Source organism: Monodelphis domestica, chromosome 6, assembly GCF_027887165.1.
Source record: "Monodelphis domestica isolate mMonDom1 chromosome 6, mMonDom1.pri, whole genome shotgun sequence".
Taxonomy (NCBI): domain Eukaryota; kingdom Metazoa; phylum Chordata; class Mammalia; order Didelphimorphia; family Didelphidae; genus Monodelphis; species Monodelphis domestica.
In genome coordinates this window covers 199,864,630-199,890,922 of record NC_077232.1, presented here as the reverse complement: position 1 = coordinate 199,890,922, position 26,293 = coordinate 199,864,630, and the positions used below count along the sequence as shown (strand labels likewise).

Genomic DNA, 26,293 nt, shown 5'->3' with positions numbered 1-26,293 from the left:
ATAATGGGAATCCTTGTTTCACTCCTGATCTCATTGGGAAGGCATCTAGTTTATCCCCATTGCAGATGATATTAGCTGATGGTTTTAGATATATACTGTTTATTATTTTTAGGAATGATCCTTCTACTCCTATACTTTCTAGTGTTTTTAATAGGAATGGGTGTAGTATTTTATCAAAGGCTTTTTCTGCATCTATTGAGATAATCATGTGGTTCTTGTTGGTTTGCTTGTTGATGTGGTCAATTATGTGGATGGTTTTCCTAATATTGAACCAGCCCTGCATCCCTGGTATAAATCCTACTTGATCATGGTGGATGACCCTTTTGATCATTTTCTGGAGTCTTTTTGCTAGTATCATATTTAAGATTTTTGCATCTATATTCATTAGGGAGATTGGTCTATAGTTTTCTTTCTCTGTTTTTGACCTGCCTGGTTTTGGAATCAGTACCATGTTTGTGTCATAAAAGAAGTTTGGTAGAACTCCCTCTTTGATTATTGTGTCAAATAGTTTGTATAGTATTGGGATTAACTGTTCTCTGAATGTTTGATAGAATTCACTTTTGAATCTGTTGGGCCCTGGGGATTTTTTCTTAGGGAGTACTTTGATGGCCTGTTGGATTTCATTTTCTGATATGGGATTATTTAAGAATTCTATTTCCTCTTCTGTTAGACTAGGCAGTTTGTATTTTTGTATATATTCATCCATATCACTAAATTGGTGTATTTATTGTCATATAATTGGGCAAAGTAATTTTTAATGATTGCCTTAATTTCCTCTTCATTTGAGGTGATGTCCCCCTTTTCATCTTTGATGCTGTTAATTTGCTTTTCTTCTTTCCTTTTTTTAATTAGACTGACCAGTACTTTGTCTATTTTGTTTGTTTTTTCAAAGTATAAGCTTCTTGTCTTATTTATTAAAGCAATAGTTCTATCACTTTTGATTTTATTAATTTTTCCCTTAATTTTTAGGATTTCTAGTTTGGTTTTCTGCTAGGGGTTTTTAATTTGATTGCTTTTAAGTTTTTTTTATTTGCATTTCCAATTGATTGATCTCTGCTCTTCCTAGTTTGTTAATATATGCACTCAGGGATATGAATTTACCTCTGATTACTGCTTTGGCTGCATCCCAAAAGGTTTGAAAGGATGTCTCGCCATTGTCATTTTCCTCAATGAAATTATTGTTTCTATAATTTCTTCTCTAACTAAACGATATTGGAGTATCATATTGTTTAATTTCCAATTAGTTTTTTATTTGGTTTTCCATGTACCATTACTGATCATTATTTTTAATTCCTTTGTGATTTGAAAAGGCTGCATTTATTATTTCTGCTTTTCTGCATTTGTGTGCCATGTTTCTGTGACCTAATGTATGGTCAATCTTTGTGAATGTGCCATGTGGTGCTGAGAAGAAGGTGTATTCCTTTTTATCCCTATTTATTTTTCTCCATATGTCTATTAATTCTAATTTTTCTAAGATTTCATTCACTTCTTTTACCTCTTTCTTATTTATTTTTTGATTTGATTTATCTAAATTTGATAATGGTTGGTTCAAGTCTCCCACTAATATGGTTTTACTGTCTATTTCTTCCTTCAATTCTCCTTGTTTCTCCATTAGAAATTTGGGTGCTATATTATTTGGTGCATACATGTTGATTAGTGATATTTCCTCATTATCTAAAGTCCCTTTTAACAAAATATAATTACCTTCCCTATCCCTTTTGACCAGGTTTATTTTTTCTTTGGCTTTGTCAGATATCATGATTGCAACTCCTACCTTCTTTCTGTCAGTTGAGGCCCAGAAAGTCTTACTCCATCCTTTAACTCTGACCTTGTGGGTGTCTACCCACCTCATGTGTGTTTCTTGAAGACAACATATGGTAGGGTTTTGGATTCTAATCCATTCTGCTATTCATCTACGTTTTATGGGCGAATTCATCCCATTCACATTCAGAGTTATGATTATCACTTGTGGACTCCCTGGAATTTTGATATCCTTCCCTAATTCTAACCTTTCTTCTTCAGCTCTACCTTTTAGTCCAGTGATTTACTTTAAATCAGTCCCACTTGTCCCCTCCCTTGATATGTTTCCCTTTCTAGTCCCTCTCTTTTTGTTCCTTCCCCCTTCCCCCTCTTCTTCCCTCCCTTTTTTATGTTCCCTCTGCCTATCCCCCTTGGTTTTCCCTTCTCCCTACCCTTATTGGGTAAGATAGAATTCAAGATCCCGATGGATCTGGATGTTCTTCCCTCTCAGAGTTGATTTCCCTAAGAGTAAGGTTTAAGTAAAAACTCTCTTCCTCTCCTTCTTATAGGAGTTTTCTTCCCCTCCCCTTCCCATGTGAATCTTTGTGTGAGAAAGATTATTCTATTTGGTCTTTCTTTTCCCCCTATTTACACATTACATTTTCCCCACATGTTAATATACATAGATTGATATAAATGTAGTCCTTATAGAAGAGAGTTTGAGTAAAAGAAAATGATAACATTTTTCTCCTTTTCCCTTTCCTTCATATTTACCATCAGGTATTCCATGCTTTTTGTTTTTCAATGTTGAACTTTCCCCAGAGCTCTGGTCTTTTCTTTGCAAAAACTTGGAAATCTTCTATTTTGTTGAATGCCCATACTTTCCCTTGGAAGTATATAGTCAGTTTTGATGGGTACCTGATTCTTGGTTGAAGGCCCAGCTCTCTTGCCTTTCTGAAAATCATGTTCCATGCCTTACGGTCATTCAGAGTGGAATTTGCAAGGTCTTTTGTGACCCTGATTGGCATTCCTATATATCTAAATTGTCTTTTTCTGGCTTCTTGTAAGATTTTTTCTTTTGCTTGAAAGCTTTGGAATTTGGCAATTGCATTCCTGGGAGTTGTCTTTGGGGATTTAGTGTAGAGGGCGTTCTGTGAGCTCTGTCAGTGCCTGTATTGCCCCCTTGTTCTAGAATCTCTGGGCAATTTTCTTTGATTATATCTTGTATTAAGCTGTCGAGTTTTCTGTTTATTTCTGGTTTTTCTGGTAGTCCAATTATTCTTAAATTGTCTCTTCTCCCTCTATTTTCCAAGTCTATGACCTTGTCAGTGAGATATTTTATGTTCTCTTTTAATTTCTTGGTCTTTTGGCTTTGCTTTATTAGTTCTTGCTTGTTGTCTTCGAGTTGCTTCGGACTTTTTTTGAGCCCTTCCCTCCCACCTGGCTTTGCTCTGCTCAACTCTGCTCTGCTCAGGTCCTGTTCCCAGAGTCTGGACCTGTTTTGACCCAGATCTGGATCACCTAGTAACCTACCGCCCCCAGCTCAGCAAACTCTAGCCTGGGAGCAGACTTCTCATTGCCTCAGGCTCAGGACTCATTTCTACCAGCTGGTAAAGACAGGGAGATAATTTTCACTTAGGCTAATATTAGCCTCCATGTGGACTGGGGGGGATCATAGAGGCGGAGAAAGAAAAGGTAGAAGAAAGAAACTTTTCCAAAAAAGAACTTACAAGCAATGGGCTATTTAAAAGGATATCTTTTAACTGTTCTGGTAATTTCATTTATTTCACCTGCATGCCAGGGAAAAAAATTCAGCTTCCTGCAACTCTTTAGCTAATTTTGGGGAGGCAGATGAGTGGCTCAGTGGACTGAGAGCCAGGCCTAGAGACAGGAGGTCCTGGAGTGGAATCAGGCCTCAGATACTTCCCAGCTATGTGGCTCTGGATGGGTCGATTAAACTCAATTGCCTAACCATTACCAATCTGCCTTCTGACAATAGGTATCTACATGGATAAAAACCCAAGGAATTTTAAAGAGACTGGAGGTTATATTTTTAAGGCGTTTCAGACTCCAACAAAAATCTCTGTATTCTATTGCATTTTACTGTTTGTTTTGTTTAAGATTTAACTTTGTGATTTTAAGTTCATATATCACTGCATTCAATATTATTCTGTTATACTATTCATTTTAATGTACTGAGTTTTAACTACTATTATATTCTGTTGCTTTTCCCCTATAACCATATTGAACAAATATTATTGAATATGCCCATAAAATAAAACACAGCTTTTCTATTTTTGACTTTGTAAATTGTCACATAGAGGATAGATGTACTTCATCAGAACTGGTTACAATTGTATAACAACCTTTGGAGGATTTAATGTGCTAAATATCTCAATTGATTTTAAGGGGTTTTTAGACATGATTTTTAGAATTTTCTTAACAATCTCTGGTCATTTTTGTCTGCCCCTAACACAAGGTTTAAGGCCCATTCTAGTAGCTGAAGTGAAATACAATTATACTCCCAACCTTCCTGCATTTCTAAATATGTGAATGGAAGTTGGGCAGTTAATCTCAAGGCACTTGTACCCCTAAAAAGCCTCCAAAAAAAGAGCATCTCACATTTATATTCTTCAGCTCACTACTTTACTTCCACCAGAATGATATCTAGATTTCTTAATGATGTTCATAAACCAAAATAAGTTTTACTTTGTTTAAATACCAAAGTTGAAAGATTTGCTACGTTTGTAAAAATTGTGACAAATATCCATCAGTTCATAGGCTTTTAAAAAATGCCATACAGCAACTTATGTGAAATATGATAGAGTGTTTGTTTGCTATTGTAATTAACTGGATTATTGAGAATTTTGGGGATATTTATATCTACATATTTGTAATAATGTTCTTTATTAAAAAAAAAAAAACTTGTAACATTCATTTGCTCATACTCACAGTGGATCATGGCCAGATATGAAGAGGAAATGGATCTCATTTTTGGTGAGAAAGCCTTGCATTCTATATTTTCTTAGCTGACACAGCGTGTCAATGATTATAAACTACATTTTTATTTTTAAAACTCTTTTATTATATTTTTATTGCATGTGCAATATACTATTTCAGTTTTTTTATTTTTTCTCTCCTTTTTATATTTGAAGCACATGTCAAAAACATTAAGATTTTCTTTAACTTTTTGATTTTGCAGTAATATAAGTTTAAAATACATTTGCTATAATGTCAATGCATGCCCCAAAAGCTTGAGACTATAAAAATGATGCCACTAATTGTTTAAAAAATTATGGGACTCTGCTTAATGATTCCGTCCGATTCTAGGACAAGATATACACAAAAGAGCTATTGTATAGGGCCAAAGATAAACCAATCCAGGATGGATTGATGCACTTCCAAGCTAATACAAAGGTCTTGAACCTAGTGTGATGGCTTGAGGTTGCTATGTTTAACATTTGTTACAACATAGGCCTTCCTTGTGTATCCACACTCTTTGTGAAAATACTTACAGAAGAGTATTCCAAACCTTGGCTCCTACCTGGCTCCTATAATCTGGTCCCTTTTCTATCTTTCATATAGTGGAATTTTCTGTAGTCCTGGCTACTGACTGGGTAAATGCATCATTGCTTAGATTATTTTAATTGGGCCCTGATTCAAGGACCTGTTATAGATTTATTTTTCCTTTACTTGGGATTTTTCACATAAGACTTTGATAGTCTATATTTTCATCCAGAAATTTTCTTTTTATTTGGATTTTATGATGTCTTTTTAATTTCTCTTACCAATTGATTCATATACCTCATAACTCAGCCATGTACCCCTAAGTGATCCTGTGTTTTTCAATCACCCTCAAGATGGGGAAATGTAAAAAATATTATTCTTTTAAATTGCAAAGTTTAAATTCCTTTTAAGAAAAACTTTAGGTAAAGAAAGATGCTACCTCTCTGAATCCAGGAATTCAACTGTTGAAGAAGACACCATGAAGAAGCCTCCAGACCACAAGCTGCACAAGAAGATTGAGAATGAACTTTGGGTGTGGTTGATTGAACATTTATTTGTATGTATACTTTTATGCCAAAGGGCACTGCCCCCTAACTGACTTTTTGTCAATGCGTCCAGCAATTATTTGTTTTGGTTTTTTCCTCTTATCCTCAAATTATTGTAATCTTTAAATTGATTATGTTTTCATGATCCTTTGGGGAAGTTCATCTTCCCAAATGGTCAAATGAAGAATTGTAAAAATGGAGATTTGATCCGCAGACTTCAATCCCCAGAAGTCCTTGCTAGCTCCCAGAATTCTCTCCAATCTCCCTGAGTGCGAGATCACAAATCATTATTTAAAGGAGCTCTCTGCCTACTGGGCTCTCTTCCTACTTCTGCTTTGGAGCACATGCAGCTCTCCACCTAGCAGACAAGATGTAAGTGGTTGTGAATGGGCCCTCTGGGCCTAGACACGTGCTTTCTTACTCTGTATTTTCTTTAATCCTTAACCTTTAATAAACCTCATAAAATATAATACTTCTAGCAGAGAAACTAATTTTTACCTGCAACAGTTTGGCGATTTTAATCTTAACAGAGGAAAGGAAGAATCTGAAACACAAAATGTCAGATAATAATTGTCAAAAATTGTTCCTATATACAATAAAAAACATTTTTAAGTTTAAAAAAATTGCTTTATACCATAAAAATTATTCTCCCCCCCAAAAGTTTCCAATACACATTTGGAAGGAGCCCATTTATTTCAGCTAAGGTTTGATATAGGTTAACCTTAACACCAGATAATGATAAAGATATTTCTTTCTACTGTGAATGGCATTTGACCTTCATAGTCACTGCTGTGTTATTTTAAATGACCATAAGTTAAGGAACTGGAGGAACTCCCTTGATAGTTTTCACTCTTTCCAAAGACTAAAAGAGTATTTCCTGTGAAAAGGTCTCTATCCCTCCCCAACTTCCTTTAGGACAACAAGAAGACTAAAAATGATAACAATCACAATAACTCACATTCATACAATTTAAGTCTTTTACCTCCCCATAGTCTCACAAGGAATATAGATTCAAAGCTCTTTAACTGTCCTGGAATTTTAACTCAAATCTTTTAAGTTTCCAATTTCTTGTTAGACTCAGTGTAACAGTAAATTAAGTTTTGGTCATATTTAAATCTTGATAAATAGCTTATATATTGTTAATGCTATGAATATACACATTTAGATAGAATTGATAATAAAATATCTAAGAAATGACTATATAATAATGGTAAGACTAGCTTACATAGAGATTAATATTTTATGATCTCCTTTTATAGAATCTTGGAATTAGAAGGGATCTTAGAAGTTATTTAGTCCAACTTCATAGAATGTGACAATAGAAATCATCATTGTAATGGAAACATTAACAACAATAGTATATTCACACAATATTTTAAGACTTCCCCATGTACACCTATGAGATGTCATAGCATTATTCTTATCTGCAGTTTATAGTTTGGGGTAGGAGGCTCAGACAGATGAGTGGCTTGTCCACAGTCATGCACAATGTAACCGTCCAAGCCAGCAATAGAAATCTGGAATTCTGTCCCCCAGGATAGGAGTCTTTTAATTATACCCATAGACCATGATAAAATGATAACTCACATTTATGTGACAGTTTATTAATATTTTCCACACAAAAATTCCAATGGTTGTTGATAGTACAATATTTTCATTAGTATTATTTATTCAAATGCAAAAACACTAACGAGTCTTGTTCATTGTCTTATCCTCACTGTCAGAACTTTTGATCCTTAAGAACCTGATAAGTCTAAGTGGTTTTTCTGTTACTAGTAACAGGAAAAATTCGGCTTCCTAGTTGTTCCTCATGTGAGATACTCTTTTCCTCATCGCTAGGCCTTTGTAGAGAATATAATCCTTCATTATCTCTAGTTCTCAGTATTCTTAATTTTATTCAAAACTGTTCAAGTTTAGTCTTTTCTATCAATCCTCTCCTGATCCACTCAATTGCTAGTTCCTTACCCCTTCCCCTAAATAATATCAGTTAATCTTGATTCATTTTGTATGTGTTTTACATATAGTTCTATATGTACATCTTTCTACTTCCCTAAAGAATTGACTCTTTAGGATTTAATTTTGATTCTTGTACCCCATCGTCTAGAACAGTGCTTCTAATGTAGAAATGTACTTAAGCAATCCTTGTTTGATTGATTTTTGGAGAACTCTACTAGTAAGGGATTCTTATTGAGTTAAAATCTGAAATGAGTATAAATATAACTTCTACTTATTCTAGCTATGAAGAACAAATCCAATACTTATTTCAAACGACAGCTTCTTCAAATATTTGAAAGTTGTCATCATTTTTGCCTTGTCTTCTTTTATTACATGAAGCAGGTAGAAAATGCATTGGGAAAATGAGATGGATTTAGAGTCAAGAAGATCTGAGTACTTGACTTACCTATTCTCATCAACATAATGCCCTAAGGAAATTACTAAAGACATGGAAAAACTATCTTCCACCAAAGAAAGAATTGATAGAGTCTGAATGCAAATCAAAGAATACAATTTTACTTTATTTTTCTTGTTTTTTTTTTTTTGGTCTGTATTCTCTTTTGCTATATGGCTAATATAGAAATGTATTTTGCATGGTTGTGCATGTATAATCTATAGAAAAGAGCTTGCCTTATCAAGCATGGGGGAAGGGAAGGAGGAAGGAAAATAATTTGGATCTCAAAAATTATTTTTAAAAATGAATGGTAAACTGTTTTATGTGCAATTGAGAACAAATAAAATTTTAAAAATAAAAAGATCTTAGTTCAAATCCTGCATCAAGCATTAATTAGTTATGTGACCCTGGGCAAATTTCTTGAACTCTGAATCAGTTTACTTATAAAAATAGCACCAATGTCCCAGGGTTGTTCTGGAGGTCAAACAAGTTAATATATTTGCAGCATGTTAAAATCTTAAAGTACTATATAAATCCTAGCTATTATTTTGTTTCTTTCCTTTCTGTAAGTAGGTATTGAAGTGGTTGGAGTGGTATCCTTGGAAAGTTACTTGTGTCAGGAAGACCTGTGTTCAAATACAATCTCAGACATGATGGTTATGTGACCCTGGAAAAGTCACTTAATCTCTGCCTCAATTTCTTCATCTGTAAAATAGAAATAATAATAACATTTATTTTACAAGTTTTGGGGAGGATAAAATTATATAATGTTTATAAATACTTTGTAGACCATGAAGAACTATATAAATGCTGGCTATTTTTAATACGTGCTCCTTATATTATGTGATTTAAATCCCTTCATCATAATGGTCACTGTCCTTTAGAAGCTGCTGGGTGGCAATGTTGCTTGTCCTGTGTATGCTTTATATTTGACCTCTGTCCTTCGTATTGACTGGAATTACTGAGGAATGAGCCTCTCATTATTTCTGTGCTTTTAAAATAATATTTTATTTTCCCTCCATTACATAAATCCAATATTTTAACATTTTAAAAACATTTTCCGGTCCAAATTTTCACTTACCCTTCCATGTTTCTCTCACTCTTTCCTGAGTCACTAAGTAATCTGATTTCACATGTGCCATTATATGAAACATTTTTCCAAATTATTTATATTGTGGAAAAGGTCTTTAATAACAACAAAGAAGAGAAGAGGGAAGGAATTGAAATATAGTAAGTGTTGATCTGCATTTAGATGCCATCAGTTCTTTCTTGAGAAGCAGATGGATTTTGAGATTGTCTTAGTCACTTAATTGCTAAGAATAGCTGTCATTTACAATTGTTCATTGTACAGTATTATTGTTACTCTGTACATTGTTCTCCTGGTTCTTCTCACTTTACTTTGTATCAGTTCAAATAAATAAGTCTTTCCAGTTTTTTTCTGAAATCCTCCTCCTCATTTTTATATTATAATAGTATTCCATTACAATAATTTACCACAACTTCTTCAACCATATTTTAATTGATGTGTATCCTCTCAATTTTCATTTCTTTGCTCCACAAAAAGAGATGCTAGAAATACATATTTTATATAAATAGGTGATTTCCCCCTTTTTAATGTATGATGACATGAGCAAATATTCATCTGAAATAAGTTGTCTTTAGTATATACATTACCTTCATATGATACAAGTAATACTAGTAGTTAAAAAATTGTACAGTACTTTAAGTTATACAAAACACTTTAAATATAACATTAATTTGATTTTATAATAACTCTTTGAGGTAAGTGCTATTGTTTTTTCTTTTGCCTACACCAATAAATGGAGTCTCTGAGTGGCTTAGAAATTTGCTAAAGGTAGCACAACTAGTATCTATGGTGTAGTTGGAATTCAGGTTTTCCTAAGTAAATCCAATTTCATTTATCCTCTAAACCATGCCTGTATCTTCAAATAGTAAACCCTCTGAATTTGTTGAGTGAATGAATGAGTGTATGTGTGTGGGTCAACCTGCATTGATGTTGGTGTTGAAGAAAATAGCACACTATTTATCAGTCATTCTTAAAGGTATGGTAATTCATTATTCCATTAATGCAAGGACTATTCAATTTAACTGTGTTGTTGACTCCTGCCAGCAAATAAATGGCAACTCTTCTATTACTTAGGAATTTGGATTCCAGTCAAAAAATATTCTCATTCTGAAACTAGATGGGTGATTAGCTGGGCTGATTTGACATAAAACATAAACTTCATCTCTTGATCTTACTTGAAAGTTTCAAAAAAAGGGTAAAATGTGTTGTTGCTTAAGCAATAATGGCATAACTTTTGACAGTCCTATCTTACCATCATCCCTCCATGTGATGTTAGAGTAGCACTTTGGTGGAGGATTATTTTTCTTAGTGGAACAAAATGTAGCAAGATATGAACTGACTTGGAGGCTTTTTGTAATTATTATTTTATTTATATAGCATGATAAGTTTTTTTGTTTTTTTCAGGCCATTTAACAATGCAAGATCATTTTATTTAAATTATACCAGCATATTTCGCCTTAGTCTTGAGTTTATATTTTCATTATCAACTAGAAAGTATATTTATTTTTCAAGAACAATACATATTTTGAAAAGGTAAAACTTGGAGTAACTTAAATTTCACTAATACTTTAAAAGAACTTGAAATAAATCAGATGCATGAGGTATGAAGTATGCCTAAATGATTTAGGTTATTTGAAATAACTTTCTATTAGATTACAATAAGAAAAGTCATGTCACAATATTATCTTTTACAGTTGACATATAAAATAAAGGAATGGCTTTCTCCATACATAAGAAATTAATATGTAACACCCTTGGTTCAAAATATAATGATTCAGCCAATACTAGTTCTTAGTTAATCAATGATAAAATTTTAGGTAAAGAAATTAAGACTAGAGAGGGGAAAAAGTAGAAAAGAATATGATAAAACCTAATGAAAAGAAAGTCAGGCAAAAAAGGTTAAATATCTTTAGCGGTACAAGTTGCATTCCAACAATAATATGCTAATCATTCCAATAATAACAAACAGATTAGAGACAGCACAGTTAGCCAGGGTCAAAACTGAGATGAATGGGGGATTGAGGGCATCTGATGGATGCTTACATTCCAAGGGATCTAATACCTTCCCTACAATGTTAAGTTCCTCAAGAAGCAGGGATGGTAATATCTGTAACTGTTGTATTCAGCTTTAGGGCCAGGTTCATACATAGATGCAGAGTACTGTGCTTGAAATAGAGATCTTCATTAGGCTGAATGCCTGGAGTCAATGAAGACATCAATAAAGGGATGCTTCTGCTACGCTTCTCCCTTCCTAGAATAAGCACTTCATAATCTCTAACTGCCTTTATTCTCAATTTCCATTGTTCTCTCTAGACTTCTCTATTGGAGTACAATGGAAAGATATATGGCTTTGGAATTCAGATGGGTTATTTACACAAAGGACTTACATTCAAGTCCTGGAATTCTTTGATGTCCTTCAAGTCCCAGCTAAAAATATTCTCTTTGACAAGTCCAGTTCCCCTTCATTCATTTTAATATTGAATATCTCCATTCAATCTGGAGTACATCTTATTTGTATATAACTGTTCTCTTGATTTCTCCCCTGAGAGACTTTGAGATCCTTGGAAACAGGAATTCTGTTTGAATGATTTTTATTCTTTTGCTTTAAAAAAAATCCTCAAATACTCAGCGCAATGCCTGGCTTGATGCCTGGAATGCACATAATATATGTGCTTAATAAATGTTTGACCTTCAGTCACTTCTCCTTTCTGAAACTGAGTTCCCTTATGTATAAAATGAGAGGTTTGGACCTCATCTCTGAGGTCTCTCATAGGTTTAAATATATGGCTCCTTCAATCTAGATATTTCCTTCACAAATTCCTTCCACCTTCTCATTGTCAGTGAAACCTGGTTTTCTCTTAAAAACGTGTTTTTTTTCTCGTCCTTTCAAAATTTGGCTGTTCTTTTTTGCATATCATGTGATGTAATGATAGAAGAGGAGTTGACATATTCCATAGACTCACTGTTACTTATAGACATTTCCTCTACCCGCATCAGTCAGCTATTGCCTCTGCTCCTTTAAAATTAGATCTATTCAATCCATATCTTATTCCTGGAATCCTTGGACCTCCATCTTTCCCACCAGTCCCATTAAGTTCAATATTTGGTTCAGAGACTTCTACAATCTAGCAACTACGGCTTCTTATAAAAACTCAGTGACCCAGTTCCTCAACTCTCTTACTTCTCATGACTTCAATACCTTATTTACTCCACTAATGCACAAGACAAGTTAAACACTGACCTCCTCCAATCCAGTTCTATTTGCCTCAAGTTCCAGAATTTATAAGGACAGACTTATTGTTTGGTAATAATTTATGCAATTACTTCAAATCATAATAGATATATAGAAGGAACAAAACATTGTTTCTATTATAAATAAAGTTTAGGTTTTTCACAAAAATTGCCTCTTTTCTCACTAGTACAAATAACTTCCCTGTACTAATGTGCAAGATTAAAAAAAAAAAAGCACCAACCAATGGCAAAACTTTTAAACCACATCAAGTAGGCAAAACCTCCAATCAATGATTACTACCAAAACACAGGTTTCAAGTCTCCATTAACCAGAGAAAGACCATTCCCCCCCCCACCTTTCTACTGATTCCATAGAATTATGTGTTTAAAATTAATAAGGATTATTATTTTACTTATATTCTGCTTTAAAATTATTTATAAAATTCTTCTTTTTTAATTCTCATTGTTGGGGAGAATCATGAGAGAAAAAAATGAAGTCCACCCAATATAAATCACTATATTTACTGGTCAAAACAATTATCTTTTCCTAGATGTCCACTCAGGACATGAAACATCACCTCATTGTTTATAAAGGCACAATATTATTCCATTATATTGGTTTATCACAATTTCCATGGCCATTGAAAACTTGATGGCCATCTACTTTGTTTCATTTGTTACCCCCCCAAAAAAGCATTGCTATATATGTTATATATTCATTTGCATATATATAAGATATTTCTGACTAAGCTATTTTTTAAGATTCCTGCCTATGCTTGAGATTTTTAGATAAAAATGTATCTCTATTTTAGTCACTTTGTTAAAAAAAGTATAATTCCAAATTATTTTACAGAAGATTTGAGCTAATTTATTCATTCCCCCGATAAAGTATACCTGTCTTTCTGAAACTCCTTTAACACTAATTTATTCCAATTTTTGAAGTCTTAGGCAATATGTTGGTATTGAGGAGAAACTCAAGATATTTAGGTACACCTTTCTCTCAGGTATTTGGAACATTTTTCATGTGATTGTTAATACTTGGCAATTGTATTAAGAAGTATTAATTTATATCCTTATACTTTGGGGAATTCTCCCAAAATCTATATATTTATTTTTGTTTCACATATTGTTTGGATTAGCCCCTTATTGAAAGTTTAGATGCAAAAAAAATCCCAACTGATAAATTAACTTTTTTGTTGTTTTTGTATGTCTTTGCCTATATAAAATCTTTTTAGCTTTATTCATTTAAACATCTCTATTTTAATTTTTATATATCATCTCTGTTCTTTTTGAGGCAAACATTCAATCCCTATCCAAAGTCAAAAAGGGTAGTCGATGCCATTCTTTCCTAATTTTTTAATGTTGTGGTCTTTCATATCCAGATAACATAATTTGGAGAGAGGGAACTATTTCCCTCTCTCTTATGCAGGAGAGACTAAAGGGCTTTACATTACCAGGAAAGTAAGTGGTAAAATCAGGAATTTAGGTTGGAGCCCATGACTCCAAATCTAAAGTCTTCATGGTCTGGCACATGGGAAACATTTAAAATGCCATTCAATTCATTGTTTCACAATGTTGAGTTAAATCTAATGTCTCTTGTTATTTCAACACTTCCTATAATATCAGCATTGACCATCACTTAGGCAGGATGAGCATTATCCTGGATTCTTGATCCACTCCTCTCATGACTCCTCTTCCTATACAGAAAAGCAGATTCTAATGAGCTATAATAATAATCCCTAGAGAGGTCAAGGAATCTCTGTTAATCTGATGACTAGATTTATTTATATAATTCTTTATTTTCCAGTGCATTCTTAGTGTTAGTAAAGGCATAATCTTATTTCCAGGGAATTATTTGGGGTTTCAATCCTATGTGGAAAACAAACAGACAAACAAAAAACCTCTGGGTCTAATCTTGGGCAAGCCAATGAACATCTCAGTATGCCAGGCAATTCTCCAACTTCAAGATGGATGTGATTTTTAAATCTTATTTCTTCTGATCTTATCTATTTTGCATTGGTGAGGGGAGTTTTCATATTCAGGAGGTTCTTCATTTTGTACCCAAAATGAACAAACAAAAAACTATAATCAATATCATTTCTTAATAGAGTAGGACAAATTTGTCAGAAACTACAGATTTAAGTTTTAAAGTTAGATGTAAGAAAGAATTCCTTATAGATTTATTAAATGCAAAGGCAGATAAATTATAGTTGCCTTCTGAACTATCTTTTTCAGTAATGATTCTCATATGTTGGATGTAGGTTATGTAACAGGTAGCCTAAAAAAAAAAAGAGCTAATGCCTTCAAATCCCTTCTGTGATGTATATTTAAGCCTGTAAGTATCTTCAATTAATGACTTTATAAGTTGGCTGTGGCCACAAGCTTGAAATTCATGAATAATTATAAAACTGAATGTTTGCATGCATTTTATTTAGAAATAAATAGCTGTGAAAGTCTTTCAAGCCATCCCATTTTCAGAAAGTGCTTCGAAATATTTAATGGTTTGGAGAAGAACTTGATAGTAAATGGAATAAAGTGAGCTTCTTTGGTATGTTGAGAGTGAAAGTGGAGATTCTGAAGTAGAGCTTTAGTTTCTTTCTTTAGAGAAAATTGTTATTCCAAGTGGATACATGTTTATGATATTTTAAAATCTCTTTTTAAATGTCAAATTCTCTGATGAATTTATTATCTTTGTATATATAATGTCACCCATTTGATCATATTTACTAATAGTTTTATACATGTTTCATTGGAATAAGCTGTCTATGTAATATAGCTTCAGGAGGCTAATTTCTACATGCAAATTTGATTATCTTTAACCTGAATGACTTTGAAGTGAAGAATTTCTATTTTAGGATATATATCATTTCTTTTAAGATTGACATTTTTCATATTGATTAGTTATGTATTTATTAAAGTAGTTTCCCCAGTACTTTGTTTCTATGGGAAAGAGAGAACCTTTTATAAAAATATGCTATTTTGCCTTCTAAGAGATGAGCATCAAGTTATTGAGGCAAGACTGACATATAAGAAACAAGGAACAAATATGAGAATATGCATATATGTACATACACATATATTCATCTATAGTAAATTGGCTGTTTTAAAAAGATATATGCCTGTGAATCGTAAGATACCATAATTTCCAAAGAGTAAATTATGGTTAGTGTAAATATAGTAAATCATATGTTCAATAACAAATTACATGCAAAAGATGGCTTAAAAGATATAATCAAAGAATTATATGATGGTAAATGCTTTAGGCCAGTGATGGCAAACCTTTTAGAAATGGAGAGCCAGGCTCTACCCTTGCCCCATTCCTCAGACCAAGTGCTTTGCCTGCCTCCTCCCTTTACCCCACACAGGGGAGGGAGAAAGTGCTCCCACTGGGATGCTGGGCAGAGGGGTGGGTGAAGTGAGGAATGTCTTCAGGGAGTGTAGAGAGGGGGAGGGTAGTAAAGCATGTACTCTGCTTCCTTCCAGCTCTGCTGCCTATGAACCACCCACCTTACTCCCTGTGTGCTCCCACTGGGCTGCTGGAAACGGGGGAGGGAAGGTGAAAAAATATCATCAGGCATGGTGGAGAGGGGGTGAGGGGAGCAGCTCCTCCCAAGATCCTCTGCCTTTCTTGTAATGAACTCTATGGCATGTGGGTGGGGATGGGAAGGCAGCCACAAGCCCACAGAGAATTCTCTGAATGCCATCTTTGGTACCTGTTCCATAGGTTCACCATAACTGGGTTTGACCAATTGTACAGTGAGAGAAAGGGATAACAATAGATAGCCCAAATGCTGTGTTAGAACTAGAGACCCAAAGGAAGTGTCTTCCCTTCCCCAAGCCACATCCCCCTATGTCTTGAGGGAACATGGAAGATTTGAGGATCTATGGTTCATAGATTTAGAGAAAAATATACAAAACCCTCGAGCTAGTGCAGTCCCTCTTCATTTTACAAATTGTGGAACTAAAGGCCAGATATTTTAAATGACTTGTCCAAAAATGCGCAGGTAAGTGGGAAAGCTGAGATTTGAGCTTTGATTTTAAATCTAGCAGCATTACTATAGTAGTTATTATTGAAAGGACAATATAGATTTCTAATAGTATTATTGAAATATAAGTAGATCCTATGTAGCCCTTATGAGTATCATTTAAATTCACAAAACTGGTTGATGAATAAGGGTGAGATTGTTCAGGAAATATTTTTGGTTGTTGGATGTTATATTCTTATGCATATAGAATTAAAATATTTAGCTTTTTTACTAAACTTGTAGAGAAATTATGTTTATATACTTAATATCTTCATTTAGATTATAAGCTCTGTGAGGGCAGGGACTACAAGATATGCTTCTCTATATCTCTAAAGAGGGAAGCTAAATAGATATTTTTGCAGAGACTTTGAGTCTGTGATTTTTATTAACTTCAATGTATGTATATCTAAGTTAATGTCATACTGACTCCCCAAAGCTTATAGATACTGAATTACTTGCCCACATTCATAAAATAAGCCAGAATTTAAACCAAAGACCAGCTTTCCATCTACAGCATCTGTATATATTTTAGGTTAATTGTAACATTCATTTAATATGTTTGTTGAGCTCAATTTAATAGTCAAAATTACCCAATCTATCTGTTTTGAATTATATTTTTTATTAGTTCAAAAATCATTCCTTTGATAAAACGTTTTAAAATTTCACTCATAGGAGACAAGTGCAAAGCTACTGAATTCAGCAAGATGAAAAATAGATTCTTGGATCTTCAAAATCAGAAGTATGTTACCCAAGAAAATGAAAACCCACCAGAAGATGAAATAGTTCGGAAGAAACTGCTCGTGGATCAGATGTTTAAATATTTTGACTCTGACAGCAATGGACTTGTAGACAGTAATGAACTGTCTCAGGTAAGATCCAGAAGGAGTTTGCATGTTTGCTTTTGCATGATTGAGTCCACAGAAGGGTGTGTGTGTGTGTGTGTGTGTGTGTGTGTGTGTGTGTGAGTGTGTGTGTGTGTGTGTAGCAGATATGTGCATATCTATATATATATATATGTATCACATATGACAATTCTATCTAATTCTTAAGTAAATAAACCTTTTTCTATTCACTTTTTAAACATTATTGAACACATAAAATTAATCAATATGATTATTGATTATAGTCATTATACTTTAACAATAAATCACTATTTTACATTACTTAAATATTGGTGAACCAGATGTGGCATATGGAATAATTACTAATTTCAGTATTTGAATATCTAGGACATGCAGGTCTCTAAATATTATGGATTTTTTATTCATTATAAAAAGCATATAATTTAAACATCTACTCTGAGTGAGCCATTTTTAATGGCTGGGTATACTTTGGCGAAGAGTATGAAGAGAGAATAATATGAATTCAGTCTGGAAAGATTGACTGGAACCAGATTGTTAAATATTAAGTAAAATAGTGCTTATTGTGACTGAAAACAGGGAAACAAGTTAGGAGTCTAATGCTCTGGTCTAAGGGGTTGACAACGTGGACAAAGATTAGAGTGGGAACAAAAGCCCAAGTTCAATTAATATAGAGAAATTATATCTGATTGGGTGCTGGAGGAATCCAAGGGGACTTTTATGTTACTAATTCATATGACTCTGATAATGGTGGTAACTGAAACCTACTGACCTCTTAAAAATGGTACCTACAATGTCTACTGATGAAGATGCTTATGCATATTTCAGTATTTCAAGGAACTGTGATTTTGTTATTGTGGGTAAATACTCCAATAACATAGGTAAATGACAGAGCAGAATGTCACATAGTATGGCATAGAGGAGACATGTTCAAGTTCAGATTCTATATATTATCTGTGTCATCATAAAAAGTCATATAAGAACATGAAACCTCAGTATCCTCATTTGTAAGACCAGGAGAGAAATACCTGCACTGCTCATTGTAGAAATGTCTTGAAAGAAAATGCTTTACCAACCTTGAACACTTAAATTTAATTTATTTAAATTATTGTTATTGCAGCTTTTTCCAGGCCATAGAAACTTTCTTCTTCTTCTTCTTCTCTCTCTCTCTCTCTCTCTCTCTCTCTCTCTCTCTCTCTCTCTCTCTCTCTCTCTCTCTCTCTCTCTCTCTCTCTCTCTCACACACACACACACACACACACACAGACATACACTATTATTGTCTTCTGTTACATTATCTAATCATAATATACTTTTTCAGATTTAGTTGAAATACTATACAGAGGAAGTGCATAACTTATTGGTAATTCAATACTTAAAGACATCACTCATTATTTTAGGACCTTCATAGCTTTTTCTTATTGACACAATCCTGAAGATACATCATTTCTGCAAGAAGAAATGAATGTAGGGATTGAAGTTTTTCCTAATGATAGTGTCAGATAAAATCACTAACATGACACTAAAATACACACACACAAACAAACAAACAAGAAAGTTACAGTCTACATGGGTGACATTTGTACTGATAAACCAGATCTCTTTTGTGGTACTATGGAAAGAGCACAGTATTTGTAGTCAGATATTTTGTTTTTTATCTTATTACTACCTATAAAACATTGGACAAGTATCTTAACTTTTTACTTCATGTACCTCATTTGAAAAATGATGTTCAGATTAGACCACTTCTAATATTTCTTTCATACTTAAATATATAATCTTGTATTCTAAGGAAATTGGGGAAGTAAAATAGGAGGCAGAGATACTGATTGCTAAAAAGGATATTTGCAGACTTCTCCTTCATTAATATTGGCTAAGCATAGTTATCTGGGAAAGTATTGCAGAATGGTTTAGCAGCAATCCCACCAGCAGATGAAACAAATATGCTAAATAGAGCACTAAAACATGAAATCTGACCCATGAGTAGATGTCCTGAAGAAAAAAAAAAGATGGCTAATTTCAGATGCTAATTTCTTAAAATAGGAAAGTTCATATAGAGATGTTAACAAACTGTTTTAATTAAAGCTTATATTTCAAACAGAAAATAATGCTTTACTGTCATTAAAATATTGTCATATTACTTAGAATAATTAATTTAATCCCTTATTTGGCAGTTGTCAGGGGTACATGATATCTTAATGGAATTTTTGATAATGAGTTGAAATCTAACTTTATGAGGATTATCTATCAGCTATATGGGATTTCATGTGCAGGTAGACTATGCAAATTAAACATTCCCATATGAACTGTGGTAGGCACTAAGGATTAGTGAAGGCACAAGGAAGGCACAGTTACTGGAGGCAATCAGTAAACATTTCTTAATTGTCTGCTGTGTGCCAGGCCTTGTACTAAATGCTAGAGAAACAAAAAGGGGCTAGAGTCAGTCCCTGCCATCCATTAAGGAGCTTACAATCTAATGGGGGAGACAACATGCAAATAAATATACACAAAGCATGTCATAAACAGGATAAATAGGAAGTAATTAACAGAGCAAAAGCATAAGAATTTGAATTGTCATGGAAAATTTCTACTTAAAGAGGGGATGTTATGTGATACTTAAAGGAAGTTAGAAAGGTCAGCAAGTGGAATGGAGAGTGTTTCAGGTGTGGGGAAAAGCCAGAGAAAATGCTTGGAGTGAGAGATGGAGTCTCTTGTTCTTGAAAGAGCCAGGAAGTCAATGTCACTGGATTAATCACCAATTGTCATGAAGGAAGACACAAAACATTGGAAGAATAGGAAGAGGTTAAGTGATGAATGGCTATAAATGCTAACTAGATCATTTTGTATTTGATCCTTGAATTAGGGAAGCATTGGAGTTTACTTAGTGGAAACAACATTGTTGGATCTACATTTTAGGAAAATCAATTTAATAGCTGATTGAAGGACAACAAGGATGTGTGTGTGTGTGTGTGTGTGTGTGTGAGAGAGAGATCAGCATCATTTTCATCAATACATAAATTGAAGTTAGACTGATAATCTGGAGCCAAATCTCAAACTAGAAAATGGAGCATGTGGGTCTGTGGAGAAGCAAAATATTAAAATGATGAGATTTAGAACTATATTGGAACTCAGAATTTATCTAATTTATACTTTCCTCATTCTACCAAATGGGCTCTGAGTCCTAGCTATATGAAATGATATTCAAAGTTACAGAGATATTTTATAGCAAAGTGGGGATATGAAACCAAGTCCAAATCCCATGCTTCTTCCACTTGTACCATTAAGAACTCTTCCCTTCCCTCTTTCAGGATTTCACTGGAATCTGGTTCTATCTTTGGAGCCCCAAAGCCACCAATCCCCATCTCTTTTTGCCTGTTATAGTGACTGTCATATAAAAACATCAAGGATCTTTCTGATGATATTTTTATTAAATCTCCATAATTCACTAATTCTGTGAGGCTATCTAGTTCAATACAATTTAGCCTTGCTATGGTTGAAATTCTATGTAAGGACTGATTTTAAGCTTTCATAATCTTATATTTATATTTAAGCACTATATACTTCACTTATGAGGCACAGTATACTGGTACTTTTGACTTCTGGCACAGACATTTATTATTCTTATTAAATATTAGTTTATTACCCAAACTTAGTTGGGTTTTCTTAGATTACATTTTCTTATGATATTTGTAAAGTACTTATCCTATGAAAGCACTATAAACATTTGGTTATCATCATCATTTTCATCTCTAAAAGAGATATACATACTTCAATGAGCTGTTTTGAGGATGGTGTTTTTGCTCAAGTTCAAAACTTTCTTAAAACATGTTATTTTTGCTATAACTCGTAGCACTTTGCAATGAAAAAAATGGTGCTCAAGTGCAAAATTTTCTTAAAAACGTTATTTTTGCTGGAACTAGTAGCATTGTGCAATAATAATAGTAGCATTTATGTAGCACTTTATGGTTTGCAAAGTGCTTAAGATTATTATATATTTTATCTTCACAACAAGAGGAGGGTTGTGGATGGTTAATAGCCCCATTTTCCAGAGAGAACTAGTTATCTTTAAAATAGGGGAGAATTCTAATAGCTTCTCTCCTTTAGTCACCTTGATTCAAGTTTCCATTTTCTAAAATAGAGTCCTAAGGATAGGGTAGATAACATGGTAAATCAACCAGAGCACTAATTAAAAACAGAATTCATGTTTCCTGAACTACTGAGACCCAAACATTAGTGATGCTGATGTCTGTAAAATCCCTTCAAGAACTATTCCTGTTAAAAACCCAAAAATATCTATCCTGAGAGATCATCCATTTGCTGAACCAATGGAGTTGGTTGTTCCTGCCAAAATCCAATTCTCTCATTCTCACAAGGATTTCTTTTTAGGTTGAGTATCAGACTCTGGAATACTCTTCCTCCAGATTGGTATTCAAAAACTCATTGATATATTGCATGCAATACAATTCTCCAAGACCATGGAAATGATCACTACTCAAACTGATCAACTATACATCAGTCCCTAAACATAGATAAATGCTCCATCAAGTAGGATCAGTGTACATACCTTCCCTTTCTTTCCCTGGGACTTATTTTCCTGCCTCTGGAAATACTTTTCTCTACTTGGTTGCTGTCTGAACCACAGGGCAAAATGAATAGGCATCCTGAAAAAAAATTCCTTTTAAGATTAATATGATCATATTTGGGGAAACAGACTTCTGAATAACCTTTTATACACACATATGTGTATTTAAACTATTTTAGATATATATATATATATACACATATATAATTAACAGTTCTATTAAGTATGGATTTAGGATGAATAACAAAATATGTGTGTATACATAGACATGTACTTTTGAAAAAATTCTCAATTCCCCTCATAAAGTACATTTTAAAGTAATTAAAACAGTCCAACTACATGATTATGACTGATAGTATAGGTCATTTTTCAGCTAACCTCTTACTGACTGTTAAAAGTATCTATGAATGACTAAGCTATTCAGAGTATTAAAAATATTCAAATTAACTACAAAGGACCTAAGAAAGATATTATCTGCCTCCAGAGAAAAGTGATAAATAGAAGTATGCTTAGTATAGATTTCCATATCCATATTTATCTGTTTCAAATGGTAGCCTTCACTAGTGAAGACTGGGGGAGACAGAAACAAGACAGCTGAGAAATTTAAATGTTACAAAAATAAGCTAAAATTATATATATATATATATATATATATATATGAGCATGTCTCAGCTTTCATAATAAGATACCATCACAATATATTCTGTTGCTGTAGCTATTTAATTTTTCACCTGACTCCTTACTACATTTTATATTACTTCATAAAGGTCTTTCCACATTTCTCTGAATTTTTACAATTATTTCTTAAGTTGCAGTAAATTTCCATTATATTCATATATTATATGTTTGCCAGACATATCTCACAAATAAAGGTGTACAGAGAAATCTACTCAAGTAGATGACTCCCTACTCCTCTAGGCTGGATCATAGTGGCACAATGACTTTCCATTTGACTCTTTTGTTCTTTATTTCTGTCCTACCACTACAATGTAAAGGCCACTTTTGGGGCAGCTGGGAGGCTCAGTGAATTGAGAATCAGACCCAGATATGGGAGGTCCTGGGTTCCAATATGACCTCAGACACTTCCTAGCTGTATGACTCTGGGAAAGTTACTTAATCATCATTGCCTAAAATTAATTAATTAATTAATTTATTTATTTATTAATAAATAAATATAAAGGCCCTTTAAGAAAAAAATGGGAAGGACATTTGAGCTTTTTTACCCCCTTTTGTATCATTATTCAGGAGACCAAAAGTATGAGAAAGTTTGATGCTCTCATTAGGACTGTGGTTAGCAATGATTTTCTACTTTCCTCTTCTCACTTTTCAGTCTTCCTGAATAGAGATATATTGTTTAACTACTTTTATGAAATCCAGATATGTCCTTATTTAAATTATTTCCCTGTTTCCTTTACCAGTCTAATAACCCTTCAAAAACAGAAATGAAATTGATACAACTTAACTTCTCTATGAACCAGTATGAGTTCTTAGTGATGATTGGTTTTCTTCCTGACTTCTCAGACACTATCCATTCATTGAGAATTTTGCTACAGAATGAAGTCAAATTCTACAACTTATAATGTTAAGGCTCTACATTTTTACCTTTTTGAAAAAATAAGCTCCAAGTCCTGCAGCATTGTTATCATTTTCCATATTTTCTTTTATTTTTTTCTCACAGGGTTCAACTATCAGTACAAAGATAGGCTCATGTTTAGATTTCACTTTTCTAGTAATAAGTGCTCTCTTATCTCTCCTACTTTTAATATAATTATAAGAAGTTCATAAAATATATCAAATCATAGAAGAGCATTAAAGGTTTTAATAGCTAGAAAAATTGGTTCTGGGATTAAAGGTGATGTATAACTTTTGTGTTTTCCTTTAGGTTTAAAAATATCCCTAACACCAAGGATCTATTACATACTTTCATATGTGCTGAGTTAGGATCAAGAATGGAATGTTGACTGTCTGTGACTGTATTAAGGTTTAGAATATTACAATTCACCTTCTGAAATTTATTCTAAAAGACGCCTTACCTGTAAATAGGTTACACATGTCATGTTGAGACATTTAGAAAATTCATTTCACGATCTGAAGGTTTCAGGAATAAAACTTCCTAAAAACCTCAAGTTTAATAGTGGCTTTTGCATTACATTGTAATACTTCAAAGATGGTCAGTCCCTGCAGGGAATTGAAAATGAATAAATAATACCTTAATTTGTTAGCATGGGTGTACATGGCATCTGGATTTGAGAACTAGCTTTTCTATAAATTTTAAATTAGAAAGCAGTGTAAATCAAGAAGTGACTAAGTACAATGGTAATGAAGTATGTTAATAATTTTCTTATCATTAGCAAAAAGATGTCATATCTAATTACATAGAACTGTCAGTGACTGATATCCAGCTAAAGCGTAATACACATGAATAAGTTTGTATCAGTGCTGTCATTAATGCAATGCAAAGGCCTTCAGAGTCATACAATGATAAAATATTCTCGAATTGTGTTGTTGGATCCCTAGAAGATCTCTCTGCCTAGCTAATGACTATGAAGTATAATGAACTTTGAAGCACAGATTTGCTGGCACTGTCACAAGGATCATCACCAGGTTGACTGGATTATGATGAATGTTCAACTATCGCCACTCTGAAGGATGGTCTACTAGTTAGAAGAATAGTTTTTATGGGTGTACTTACAATAAAGTCATTGATTCTTAGGGCATTGTGATGTGTGTATAAATCACATTATATCCTGGTCATCATTAATTTTATCCCCTTCTTTTCACATCATTCATAAATTTTGCTATATCTTTTCATTTTCTTCCACCTTCCAAGTCAATATTTTTTTGTTCTCATTTTTTCAATATATTTTTCTCTCTTCTCTCCCACTGAAAATAACATTAACAATGACAAAATCCAAATATTTGGTGTAGTCTTTAATAAATATATCATTACATACATATGACCTTTACTCTTAAGTTTCCCATGGTGTTCTCTCAATTTGGAACCATCAAACTCCATATCTATTTCCTTGAAAGTTTTCCCATAAAAGCAATCAATTTTTTTCTGCATATGCTTTTTCATATTTTCTCATTATTGATGTTTTTCAACTTTTATTGAAAGTTATTTGGATTTAAATACCATAAATCTGCTCTACTTTGGGAAACATATAGAAAGAAATTTTATTATTAGAATAAGGAAAAAAGCATACAATTAAAAAAGTTTCCATAAATAATTATAAATCTAGATTCTATTTCAATTACTCTAGACAAAATATATTTTCACTTGAATTTCTTAGAGGCTTATATTCTAATTTTCTCTGCTACACAAATAATTTATGTTGCTTTTAATATATGTTATGAAACTTTTAATGTAGAAAATTTTCTGTTTCCTTGGTGGCTGATAGTTTCTATTACATTCAGCTAAAAGTGAAAACTCCTTTAGTTGCAAGTGGTTACTGAATGCACATGACAGTTTAAGTTCATTATTCTCTGAGACAAAGCCTTTCATTTCTATAGAGTGATTCAACTCTTTAGACTTATAGAATTGTTCAAATGAAGAATTATTTCTAGCCCACCAATGCTACCCTGTAAAAAGATTTCACTGAAGAGTTAGATGATTGTTTCTCAAGCAGCCTACTAAGCTGTCCTTATGCATATGAAACTCTGTGACCTTAGAATTGCAATTTAATAAATTATAGCTGCCTGGCATTCTTGCTTTATGCAAATGACATTCTTTGTCCTGGGGGGGAAATGTCTTTTAGATGAACTTAAACATTTTTTCATTGGCATTAAAGTATTTACACATTTCCAACTATATGTAGGAACAGGCTGAGTAGGCACATAATAGATATTCACAAAATATACTGTACAAGTCAAAAAGTTATCAAGTAGGGCACCACTAATGTGCCATCTTTGTGAATAATTAGTAAGCAGGATCTGCATCATTTTTCCCATTCATTAAATGCATTTTATATATTCTCAATAATAATACAGTTAGCAGAGTATGGAAGGATAGAAGAGGTCAAATGACAAGCCATTCCCAATTTTATCTCCTTTAACAACTGCAGTAATAACTAGCAAAGATAAGTGTTTTACAGTTTCAAAGGAACTTTTATGTATACCATCTCATTTGATCATCCTCCTACAGAAATTTTGATACTCCAGATAGTATGATCTCCTTTTTATGGCTAAGGAATCAAAGACTCAAATTGAATAACTTGCTCACTCATATAGGTAAAAATTGACAGTCAGGATTTAAACCTAAGACTCCTACAGCTCCAAATTTAATGACTTATTCACAACTTCATTAACATGTGATGGAAGGAAAAGA

At 33.2% G+C, this 26,293-nt stretch overlaps 1 protein-coding gene across 4 annotated transcripts in view; it reads left to right on the top strand.

The window, feature by feature from the left end:
• Positions 1–26,293, top strand: part of FSTL5 (follistatin like 5) — a 980,329-nt gene that overhangs the window by 470,891 nt on the left and 483,145 nt on the right. For all 4 annotated transcript variants that reach the window (XM_056802833.1, XM_056802834.1, XM_056802836.1 and 1 more), the window contains exon 5: positions 17,197–17,393. In XM_056802833.1, coding sequence (XP_056658811.1) covers positions 17,197–17,393 — 197 coding nt within the window. The remainder of the gene's footprint in view (positions 1–17,196; positions 17,394–26,293) is intronic.